The 13,375-nt window shown below is 35.6% G+C and overlaps 1 protein-coding gene across 1 annotated transcript in view; it reads right to left on the bottom strand.

Annotated features, from left to right (window-relative positions):
* Window positions 1-13,375, bottom strand: part of LOC129226673 (uncharacterized) — a gene marked incomplete in the record, with an annotated part of 92,214 nt that overhangs the window by 47,017 nt on the left and 31,822 nt on the right. The window contains 1 exon segment of the mRNA XM_054861304.1: window positions 9,982-10,279. Coding sequence (XP_054717279.1) covers window positions 9,982-10,279 — 298 coding nt within the window.

Below are 13,375 nucleotides of genomic sequence, written 5' to 3'. Positions count from 1 at the left end.
TTAAAAATATTATTGCTAACAAACAATGTAATCTAACTATATTCGTACATTCAAAAAATATCACTTATTTCCAGTGACGATCCCATCAATTTTTCCGAGGGTATACTCCCAGTAATCCATTACGCACAATATGTCTATGTGATCACATTCATAATATGTTATAATATGAAATTTTTTGAAGCTTGAAGGTGTACGGCGTACATGAAGCATACCCTAGGGGAATACCACTGCTTATTTCTTTGAAATGAATGCTTTTGGAAAATATCAGGGTTCGTTGATTTAAATTAGCTTGATTTAAATCATTTTTTTTATCATTGATTTAAATCAATGGGTTTGAATCAAATGATTTTTTTAACATACTCATTGATTTAAAAGTTTATTTTAAAATTTGTATAAATTAATTTTGCATTTTTAGAATGTGTTGCTCTAAATTTCACAACACTGCATAAAATAATCTTAAATTCAAAAGGCAAAACTACATGAATCCCTCTTTCTGTGCGTGAAACAGATTTCACTACTGTAATATTGCTTTTACTCCGAAATTACAGTTTAATTAGTATAGAACCATAAAAAAAAATACAATTTCTCTTATATACCATCACTAATATAGTTAAGAAAAGTAATTGCTCAGCATATTCTTTAACACTGTACATGATGATGGAAACTTTATTTTTAAGCAAAGCATAAAACAAAATCACTTAACGTATTTATAAATCTTAAAAATGTATTGGATAATTAGAGAACTTATCTTCGTTTTAAAAGTAAGCTGAATGGATTCATCTATTGTATGAAATATATTATGTTTATAAGTGTAAAGTAATTAATAACTACAATTTTTGAAGATTTTAAAAAAATAAAAAAAAATCTGATTCAAGTTTAAAAAATCCGATTTTTTTTTATTAAAAAAAATCATGAACCCTGGAAAATATTGAAAACGGAAGATGATAATCGACATTTGCAGAACTTGTAGTAATCCATAATGGAAGATGAACAGCTTTATCTTCAGGTAAATTGAAATATCCATTGTCCACACACAGGTAAACAAATTTGCAGATTTTATTTTCCATGCGAAATTTTTCTCATTTTCTTCTCGATACACAATGGCACTTCTACTATCTAACAAAATAATGAATAATTTCTATAAAAGAAAAGTACAGTATTCAACCACGAATATTTTAAGTAAAGAGGTTTGTTTTAGCCCTGATTTCGTATTAAACGTAATCGTATTAAGAGAGTTCAACTGTATCTGGATTGAAAGTACCACCAAATATAAATATAAATAATAGAAAAAGAACCACCACTAGGCGACCAGTTTTTAAGTTCGCCAAGAAAACAAACATACAGCCGGAAACCTGATTTGACACAAAAGCTAACACTTAGGAACAGATGACATGCATTCGTCGCCAATGTTGAACTTTCTTTACGGAGTGGTTGCCATTTCCTCTGACTCCTAATTCGAAGGAAAAAAAAGAGGGTCGTGGGACGAGACACGACGAGTGGAGGGTTTTCTCTGGTACTAGAGATTCTAAAGCCTTTGCCTTTTGTATCTGAAGATATGAAGATAATTGTAAAATAGTTCCAGATGTTCAATCGTTCTCTTCTTTTTTACTAATGTACTGTAATTGACTTAATTTGCCACTTTTGAAAAACCGCAACTGATGCATCGACTTATCAGTATAAATTCAAGTATTTTCCCCATTTACTGATCATATCCCTTTCAGTTTAATAATAAAAGTATACAGGGGCGGACTGGCCAGGTTGACTAGCCGGAGATTCCCGACTGGGGCAACCACCGTGTTTGTCAAGACAGTTTTTATTTTATTTATTTTATATTATCATTTTTCAATGGGGTGGGGGGGCAACAATTTTCATTATCGCCAAGGGCGGCAGAACTACTAGCGCAGGCCCTGGAAACGGGAGGGGGCCAGAGAAATTGAGGTAGAATACAGCCTGAAAAAAGGCCTGGGACGGAAAAAGAGCATTAAAAACCTGTACGTCTATTACCAAAAATTGAAGGGCTTGCACCATCAGATAAAGAGGCCCTGGCCCTACTATAAATTTGCGGGCCATACTTTGGATTGTTCATGCATGAGTAGGGGCGTGCATATGGGACACCTATTGGCTCGGTTCCGAGCTTGAAAGGTGGCCCAAGATTTTTTAAATGAGCAGTGAAATATATGTAGGGACGTAGAGGTAAACAATATGGAGGGGGGCCCGTAAAAGTCATTTATGCACGACCCTAAAATTACTGTGCAAGCCGCTGTACATGAGAATCCTTCGAATATCAAAAAACTTCCTAAAATGAGCAAAGCTTCTCTCCCCGTTTTCAAGCGATTTTCGACTATTAATAGAATACTTTCTGTTATTTAAACTGAAAGAGAAAAGAATTAGTTTAAAATTGATACCTTATTCAGCTTAATTGGTTGAAAAATAAAAAAACTGGAGAGATTTTCCTATATTCATACCAATAATGTAACTACAAAAAGTGATCAAAAATTGAATTTTTGAAAAAATTCTCCAAAACTTAATTTTTATTCAACAAATTAAAGAAAAAATAATTTGAGTGAATCTCACAGATATCTATTCATAAAAAAATAATGCACAAAATCTAGGACATGGTGGCCAGGAGATGGTACTAGTAGCTCTGGTAGTTGCTGCTATACAGCATGATTTAGAAAAAATATTCAATGAAAGCCTACCTAGGATGTTATCTTTAAACACGTTTTACTCAAAACTTGAAAATGTCCACTTACATCCCTTTGCTTCTCACTGCCCCAGTGGCGGATGGGACAGCACAAGTCGGCCCTAGCATTTACAGGCCAGCCGGTCCCTTAAGAGTTACTCCTTGAAGAGAAGACGCACCCCCAGTGGCGTACCAAGACAGATGGGGGCCTGGGGCACTACTCGAAATGGGGGCCTACATGGTATTAAAACTGAAGTTTCTCAAACTATGTGTACGTACCATATATTACAGTAATTATTTTAAGTGGTACATTTTTACATATTTCAGTAGTGTTGGTTTGATTTCGGACACTATTGTAAATACCACAGTAAAACACATGGTTTTAAGTAAAATTAAGAAAAAACTATATTTTTAATAAAATTGTGCTTTGTCAGAAAATATCAAAAACAGAAAAAAGTCCTAAAATTATGTTGTATCTTAAAAATTTATTGCATCTGAACATCCAAGTACAGTGAACAGAAACGTTTAGGCATTCCAGATTTAATTAATTTTAGGATAAAAATTGGCTTTTACAGAAAAAAAAACCTTTTACTATTCCTTTGAGTAAGAACACCAGGGAACTATTTACCTGATAATATCACCTAATCTCAGAGAAAAATATTTTTAAAACATGCTTACCTAAATAAGGATGAAATTCACACGTTCACAGTCTAAATAAAACTTTTCTGCTAGGTCTCACTCACAAAAAAAAAAAAAAAAAAAAACCGCTCTTTATGTTCTTCAGACAAAAAAACTCTGGTGTGACCCTATACTTGCCTGGCGCGTTTGATTGAAGTGGAGGAAAACGCTCCGCGCGGCTTCGCTGGTAGAATTAAAAATATTTAATGTTCGACAGAAGTTAAGACACAAAAAATTTTGCGTATGCGTGGGTTTAACTAACTAATCCGATTTCTAAAGCGAAGAGCGTAATTATCGGACAAAGCGCTAGGAACTATTTCTTTTGCTTGGCCGCAGCTCATTTCTCTATAGTCAAGTAAGCTTGCAATCGAGTGATCGAGTATAGAATGGATGGGAGGAGGTATTACGCAGTCAAGGTCATAAGTCCCGAAGGATTGACCAATTAAACAGTTTTACGCTGTCGAAAGGGGCATAGCAAAAAGGAAGTCCCCTTTGCTTGAGTCAGAAGGGGTCCGATTTGCTTTTAGAAGTTACACACACACACACACACATCTTCGGGCAGGAGACGAAACCTAAAACAACAGAAGTGCAGCTGGTAAAAAGAAAAATTTATCTGACTGATTTTTCCAACGCCACAAAGGATAGACAACTTCTCATTTAGGAATGGATTTTCTTGATTATATGTTTGAATTTGGTTTCAAAAATAGTGTATGAATTAAGACTAGACCATCGTAGTCTTAATACACGAAACAAAACATAAAACAGATATTTCAGCTGTATTCTGTAATGATCAAAAATTATAAACGTGCATCTGTTATGCATTAGTTTATTTTTATATAAATTGTTTGAAAAAAAAAATGCATAAAACTTTGCTGAAAGCACTTAACGAAATTAAAGCAAATGATTTTTATAGGTTTGGTTAATTTAAAAATTTGGGGCCCCCATTAAATTCGCGGCCCAAGCGCTCATGTGCCTTTGTACACTAGGACGGGTCACTGTGAAAAGAAATTCATATTTAACAAAATTTATGATATATACTCGCATATACAGGTAACTGATTAATATTTCTAATCATGATGTATATGAGATCTACTGGAAAAAATAAGATACAATTTCGGGGCCTATGTCAAAGCGGGGCCTGTGGGACATAATTTGCCCTCTCTTTGTTTAGGCAAGAGTCACCGAGAGAATATTCATTCTACATAAAAAATCAACTTTTTATTTATCTAAACCATGCCATAAGGCACGTCTGGCGAAAAAGAAAACGAATTAAAATTTTGGGGCCTATGTCAAAGCGGGGCCTGGGTATCATAAACCCTCCATTGATCCCGAAGGAGTCACTGTGAACAAATATTTGTTCTTTAAAAAAATTATGATTTATTAAGCCAACTTGTTTAAACGTTCAAACCAAGATATGCGACAATATTGGAGAAAACCAAAAATTGAAATTTGGGGGCCTATGTCAAAGCGGGGCCTGGGGCGGACCCCCCCCTCCGCCCCCACTTCGGTACGCCACTGCGCACCCCCCCCCCCTCCTCCTTTTTTTTTTTTTTTTCAAATGTACAAGAGAGAACTTTCTAGTTTTGGGAAGGAGCCATTCGTAAAATTTGAGGATTTAAATTAAGAGAATTGCATTTAACGAATGAGGAGAAAAAGAATTATTAATCCGAACACCTGCACGGTAAAAAGTGTAACATTCGTACAAAAAGTGGAGGGTCCGGGGGCTCTCCCCCGTACAATTTTTATAAATATAGCTCCAAAAACAAATTGTTAGACTACTTTTAAGATAGCCTTGGGCAATGTTTGTGGAAGGGGAATTGGATAGAATTCCCCAAGAAATTTTTTAAATGAGGTCTTAAAAATGCATGTGTAAGCTATCTTTGGAAACCGTAAGAGAAGGAGTTGATTTCAGGAACTTTTTCTAGGATAAATTTCTCAATTGCAGTTCCAAAAGCGCAAATTTAGACGAGAATTACGCTGTTTGGGAAAGGGGATGTTTGAAATTTAAGTTCTTTAACAAGTTAGTCATGTGGTAAGTTGACACCCCCCATCCAAGTTAGTCTCTGTGTGCACTCCTTACATGCAATAACGATTGAAGAGGAGGAACCCCAGAAAGTTTTGAAATTTTAGTTCTTAGAACATACATGCATAGGCTATCTTTGATGGCAGAGGAGAACGGATAAGGTATCTTCTGCGGAGCAAATGGGGTGTTAGCCAGAAAAGAAGGTATACAATCTCAAAGGACTCACATGGGATGATTTGTGTCAAGCCATTAAGGAAACATTAGTGCAGAGTCTAGTGTTAACATCAGGCGACGTCTCCTGTACTTAGGCACGTCCTGAGGTAAAAAAAGTACTTTCTACGTTTTTTTACACTTTCCGTGTAGTAAATGGGCTGTCGTTTAATTATTTAAGACGTATCTTAAATACAGGGTTGAGAATGGGTTCAGTTTCTGTTTTAAGAGCAAATATGTACTTAGAATTAGCATGGTTTCAAGTTAGTAGTCTTAAAAATGCACTCGAGGCGATCTTTGGTAATGTTAGGAGCAGAAGAGGTTTGGGGGCTCTCACGGAGAATTTTTGCGAAATTGTAGCACTAAAAACGCAGCTTTAAACTGTTTTTCTAGATGTTAAGGAAAGGAGAGATTCAGGGGCCGACGTCCAGAATCATTTCTGATTTGCATCGACTAAATACCTTCCAGACGTTCTTTACATATGTTAGTTGGGAGAGGGGAAAGAGAAGTGTTTTCCCAGCGATTTTTCGAAAATGAAATTTTAAAAACACAGGTTTAAACTACCTTTGACAATAAAAATGTGCCACCCCCACTCCTGGAATTTTTTTTCATTTGCTGTCTTAAAAATGCATTCTAGATGATCTTAGGTGATGTTAGGGAAAGAAGAGGTTCGGGGGTGCTCCCCAAAAAATTTTCCCAATTGGAATCTAAAAAATAGGATTGAAGATCTTTGATAGCGTAAAGGGAACTGACAATTTTTTGAAATTGAACCTTAAAAAACGTTATTTTAGTCAACTTTCAATGAGGTGAGGCGGAGGAGTTATCGGAAGATCTCCCCCGGCCACTATGAAACTGCCATGATTATTTATCCATTCATTTTTTGTATAAAGCTGAAACTAGTCATGAGTTTGTACTATGTACTAAATGTACTTTTCTTTTGTTAAAAAAAGAAATTCAAAATATACATTTCAGCGGCCTACAGATAGGTAAATTATAGAAAACAATAGCGAATGTTCTTAAATAGTATTCAAAGGTAGCATTTTCTTTTAAAATTTCGCTGAAAAAATACTTTTTGTCACTGGAATTCCACTAGTTATTTTATTACTACTAGCAAAAATACCTAGCGTTGCCTGGGTCAGTAATAATTGTGAGAAACAATTACTACTTTCTTTCATTTTCTGTTTTAACTGAAAGAACTCAAAACACACTGCTTTGATGTGATTAAAAATTGAGCTTCTTCCTTACAAAGTAAAATAGCAATAAGTATAAAGAAGGAACGAATATTCTTTTAGAAATAACAGAACGAATTAAAGCATATAAAAATTTGAAGAATTTCCAAAATATGAACAAACAAAAACAAAGATCACTAAAAAAACGTGCGCTTTATTTAATTCAATAGCACACACAAAAGAAAAAAATATATCTCTACTATGTTTCCCTAAGTATGCAAAAAGTAGAGTTTCCAAATGTTTAAATGACTTTAAACTCATGTTTGCTCCAGAGAAGCCTTGATTCAAAATTTCCATAATGATTACCTTTAATATTGCTGTTGTAAGACAACGAATTTTTGTAACAATGGGTTTTATATTTAATCATTTAATCGGGAAATTACACGACATTTACCGTTTTCCATCATAACGTTTTTAAACAAAGTTTTTTAGGAATAAATTATAGCCTAAGTTGCTCCCTGATAATGTAGCTATCTATGGTGAAAAGATGGTTAAAACCGGTTCAGCAGTTTTGAAGATTACCACAGACAACCGGACATACATACAAAAGTAGCCATTTATGTATAAAGATTTCTATTTTGTAATACTGAGAACATTTTCTTTCTTCCTTTTTTTTTTTCTTCATTTTGTTCATCACTAAATTAAAATTAGCTGCCTTGGTTTGGCAGCTCTTACTGGCAATGCGATTGCTCAGCCTTGATGTGTTCATATTGCTCCCCTACGAACTACAGGCAGCTGTTTGGGCCTTAGCAGGTCTTATCGACCGATGAATTTACTGACACACTAAAAATCATCTTATTACTCACAGAATGAGTTTGAAATTTTATTTTTTTAATTTTTGAAACCATTACTTTTCCTGCAGCTATTTTCTTATGAGCCGTTGAGAAATGTTCCGAATTATTATGATATTGCGACGCATAAATTTTTTTTATTTTAAATTCAAAAAAAAGAAAAAATCACATAGATTTTTTTTGTGTGTGTGTGTGTGTTATTCAATGTGGCTCACCGGGCAAATGCCCGGCTGCCCGCCGGCCCCATCCACCCCTGCACTGCCCATAGATTTTTGTTCATGCTCGTATTTCATCATTAAATAAAAATGTGTGTCATTCGACAAATTAAAAAATTCCCTATTTCCAAAAATCTAAATTCAGGGACTCTTTGGATAGAAGTACAGTACAACCTCGATATCTCGAATCTCTCGGGATGAGAATTTTTTTCGAGATATCGAGTTTTCGAGTAATCAAGGTTTTTAAAAAATTACACTAGTAACTCTCACATTTACACACACGTACACTATATGCATTTATATATGTACTAAGGGACCACTTTGAATTACGATCAATAAATTAGTCTTCAATATTTCACTAGATTTGAAATTTTCTAATAGTCGAAACTGCACAGGATGAAATTTTGAAATGAACAACAATTTCAACTTTGTTTTTTCACCTAAAAATTTAAAAATTCTAATTTTATTTTTAACCAGTAAAACCTCACATTCAAAAAGTTCTTAGCAGCCATTTTGTAGGAGTTAAAAAAGATGAATGATGAAAATGAGGAAAGCATTTTCCGTTTTTGCTTGAAAACTGACGGACGAAAAATCGAACCCCTTTCCTCAAAGTGGACAACATGTTCGAGAGAAATGCACGTAAAGATTCTAAACTCTGGGGAAAACACAGCACCCCCTTCATACCAACACTCTCCTATTATCTTGCCTCAATCCCCTATTCACAAAATTTCGGAGAAAAGGGATGAAAAACGTTAAGCAATTGTCCCTGGAACTGGTTTTACTACAAAAATTGCCAAAGCAAAACGACAATTGAAACTTGCTTCTGTGCAAAAATTTCAACATATCAAGGGTTTCGAAAAATAAATTTCGAGATAACTATAGAAAATACATAGGGGTTTTTATAGAAAATGCTGGGGAAAATTTTTGTTTCATGACATCAAGGGTTTCGAGATAAGGAGGTTTGAGATATCAAGGTTTGACTGTATTACAAGAGAACAAAAATCTTTATTTCTCGCAAACTTCGTATTTTAAATACATTATTTTTAAAACTTTTAATGGAAAATATATTCATAAACAAAGTTTGCCATATAATCACTCATCCAAACAAAAATGCTAAAAGTTAGTAAAAAAATTGCAGACATGTACTTTGGTGTTTCAGAGAACCCACACTTTTTGGTTGCTTCCATAAGCTCAGATCTTTTTGCGTTGAAAAAATAGGTAATTGAAAATCTCATTGCAAATATCAAAACACATGTATGTAATATTCATCGCTATCCAGCACTTTCAAGGCTGTTTTTGAGCAATCACGATTGCTTATTGCTTTCATTTGACTGTTTTGATGTCCTATCATTTTATTTTCCCATCGCCACCCTCCGCACCCTGTCACCGTCGAGCGGCTCCTCACGATGCTGCTCCTCTAGCGAAAGCCGTCTCCAAATCGCATCCATGTCCTACACACACGCGCATATATAAGCAACTACAAACACACACACAAACACATACACACACCTACACACACATACACAAACACATACACACAACTACCCACACATTCATGCCTGCACACAGACACATATGCCTACACACATACACATACCCCACACACACAGACATATTCATATACACAACTACCAACACACTTATGCCAGACACAGACACAAACACACATGCCTACACACACATACACATACCCCTACACACAAACACACATACCCCCTACACACAAACACACATGCCTACATACACACGCTCGTGATTGCGAAAAACATAATTTGAATTCAAGATGTCAAAATTCAAATTATTTTTTTTTTTTTGGGGGGGGGGGGTGCTAGAATCTGTTAATAAGTCAAAATTCATGTTTTGTCATCTTGAGTATATTTGGTAAACTTTAAACAAGAAAACATCAGTAATGTTCTTTATATATAGAAAAAAAAACATCGCGATGTAGGGTTGGTGATGCATTACGAAGTAGAAATTCCTACATCGCCCATCCTTACAATCGCTCATGCATACAAAAGCAATTACTAGGTCAATAATGTCGCAATAATTTTACGTTCTCAAGCAAATAAGTTCAATATTAAACACAAATTATGAGTATTATTGTATCACTTTTAAACTTAATATTGACAAAAGAAAGATGCAAATTACGTACCTCAAGTTTCATACTGCTCTCGCATACAACTTGTGATTTATGAGATAATTGAGCAAATGCTGTGCTCAAAGCAGTTAATTTCTGTCGAGCTGCATATACAATGTCTATTTGATCTTCGTCGATTTCTCCAATTAGTAGATCTAAATCCACAAATGCTTTATCAAATTCAGATTCAAGTAAGTCCAGCCACTTAATACCCAGTCGTTCCAAGAGCCATAATTTTAATAAATGAGATATTCGTAAAATATCAAGTTTCAGCTGAACCTTTAGTCCAGAGTGAAGTTTCAAAGGAATTTCCCTAAAAACTCGTCAGAATCTCTATCAAGTATCATAATATTTCCTTATGCATCAAACTACTTTTTATTTACGATGATGCAAATCACACAGCAAACAATCAACCAACAGGCGAAAGCGAAACATGACATTTCGCGGTCAGGAGTACTTAAAAAGAAGTTTAAAAAAAGTAATTTATAATAAAAATTTTTAAAAAACGGAGAATAGTAAAAAAAACTTCATGAATTTTTTCACGTTGATGCTTAAATTGAAATTTTAGGTTGTGTTCGAATAGATTTTTTACCAGTTTACTCGATGGGTTAATTTCATGACGTATGTGAACGTCGGTGGTTAGTCTCCAGAAAACGTTTTCAAAACGGTCACCGAGTACGCTATTATGGTCGTGTTCGAATAGAGCTACCGGTTAACGTGGTTTGTTTACTGACGTTTAATTATGTCAATATTTAGTTTGGTGAGTGTCCGTAGAAAGCTTTCATATTCGATCGGTTAACCCGTAGGGTGATCCTTAAAAATAAACGTTGGAAATTTCATGAAGCACCCTCTGGTTCTCCTCCCTAAAATATTTAAAAAATCATCGATCTTTTTTCTTTTTTTCCACAATTTGTTTTCGATTGTACTTCTCGATGCAAAATCAAAGTATCGGCTTCACTTCTATGATCTCCATGTCCGAGAAAATGTGCACGCTGAAAAAAAATAATAAGTTAATTAAATGAAATAAAATAAATACAAATTTAAAAAAAAATTAATTTGAATTCTGAAATTTTGAATTCAAATTATGTTTTTCGCAATCACGAACTGAGACAGAACCCTACTTATTGGAGTTATTGTTTCTAGAAACGGCTCCCCCCCCCCCCCCCAAGCCTGCCTCTCCTCCTGGGCGGTTACGTGTGCATAGTTGTGTGTGTGCGTAGACCTGTTTGTATGTACGTAGGCGTGTGCGAGGGTATGTGTGTAGTCGTGTGTGTGTGTATGTGTGTGAAGTCGTGTGTGTGTATGTGTGTGAACGTGCGTGTGTGTAGGACATGGTCGACTCCGACCAGGAGAAGCGGGTAGCTCAAAACCGGAGCAGCCGCGCCGCGCCGCCAGCAGAGGACGGTGGGCGGTGGTGCTGCATAGGCTTCTGGTCCAAGTTGAAAAAGGCACGGACACCAAAAACGGTCAAATGAGAACAATAAGCAATCGTGATTGCTCAAAAAAAAAATTAATTTGAATTCTGAAATTTTGAATTCAAATTATGTTTTTCGCAATCACGAACTGAGACAGGACCCTACTCATTGGAGTTATTGTTTATAGAAACGGCTCCTGTCCCCTCAAGCCTGCCTTCCCTCCTGGGCGGTTACGTGTGCATAGTTGTGTGTGTGCTTCCTGTGTGTATGCACGTAGACGTGTGTGAGGGTATGTGTGTGAAGTCGTGTGTGTATGTGTGTGAACGTGCGTGTGTGTAGGACATGGACTCCTCCGACCAGGAGAAGCGGGTAGCTCAAAACCAGAGCAGCCGCGCCGCGCCGCCAGCAGAGGACGGTGGGCGGTGGTGCTGCATAAGCTTCTGGTTCAAGTTGAAAAAGGCACGGACACCAAAAACGGTCAAATCAGGGGCGTAGCTAAGGGGGGGGTTTTGGGGACAAACCCCCCCCCCCCCCGAAAAGTTAGTCTCAAAAAAAAAAAGAGAAAAAGAAGAGAGAAGAGAAAGAAAAAAAAGGAAGAAAAGGAAAAAATTCCAAGCGATTATACATACATATATATATATATATATATATATATATATATATATATATATATATATATATATATATATATATATATATATATATATATATATATATATATATATATATATATATATATATATATATATATATTATATATATATATATATATATATATATATATATATATATTATATATATATATATATATAAAAGAAGTAACCCCCCCCCCCCCCCCCGAAAGTCGGGTCTAGCTACGCCACTGGGTCAAATGATAACAATAAGCAATCGTGATTGCTCAAAAAATTATATATCTTGAAGCACCGTATGTTGCATATGAGTCGCATCACAGACCTTTAGTCGCAAACATTCCCGAATTATTTATATTTGTTGAAGTTACAATCACACGTGTAATTGAGATTTCGAATGAAATTAAGCATGCTTATAATTTAGCAATAATATTTTCTTTATATAAATAAAACACAAACTCCAATTTTATATGTCCAATACCGGACTGATTTCATTAAAATTTTTAGTTTGCCTAGGTTAGTGCTGGGAAGGTTTGTAAACCTTTTTGAAAAAAAGTCGATCAATAATTCTTTTTTTATTCAAAATTGACGTTTCGGACCCAAAAACGGATCTTTCTATTAGGGTCAACCTTGACTACCCAAACCCGAAGGGCGGGGGGGGGGGGAAGGTGCACCGATTTGAGGGCGCAAATAGAAGTAAGTGCACAGATTCGAGGGGCAAAGAGAAAAAAGGAAAGGGAAACGGGGGCGGTCAGGTTTGAGAGCAAAAAAAAAAAAAAAAACGAAGACGCTTATTAGGATCAAGGACACTAAAAAAACCATAGGCGCATAAGGTTTTTGGATACAAGTGGAGGTGCACTCACGGAATGCCTTCAATCGGAGGATATCATATCACCCGTATAGATTGGCCAGCATAATACTCACCGGACTTGAATCCGATAGAACATGTGGGACATGCTTGGCCAGGGCCGTCCAGAAGGGGGGGCAAGCCTATGCAATGCATAGGCTTGCCCCCCCCCCCCCATTTCTTAGGCCCGCAAAGCGGGTCTAAGAAAAAGAAAAAATCCCTCCCACCACTTTTTTTTCTCTCTTCCTTTTTCTTTTTTTTTAAAGCTTTTTTGTTATAAGAAACTCTTTCTCCTAGAGATAACAAGTTTTCAATCTTGCAAGTTCGAAGTGAGAATTTTTTTTTGTCCTTATCTTCATAGCCCTCTATCGACTCTATCAACCAAAAATGAATATGATTTTTTTTTTTTTTTGCGTAAATTGCAAAGCTAAAAAAAGACGTTTATTTCTGAAAGATTACCAGAACTTTAGTGAAATAGACAAAGGGTAAAAAAACTTAAAAAAAAAAAGCGCTTGCAT

This window comes from Uloborus diversus, chromosome 7 (genome assembly GCF_026930045.1).
Source record: "Uloborus diversus isolate 005 chromosome 7, Udiv.v.3.1, whole genome shotgun sequence".
Classification (NCBI taxonomy): Eukaryota; Metazoa; Arthropoda; class Arachnida; order Araneae; family Uloboridae; genus Uloborus; species Uloborus diversus.
Note: the sequence above shows the minus strand (reverse complement) of the source record. Positions and strands in the feature narration are given on the sequence as shown.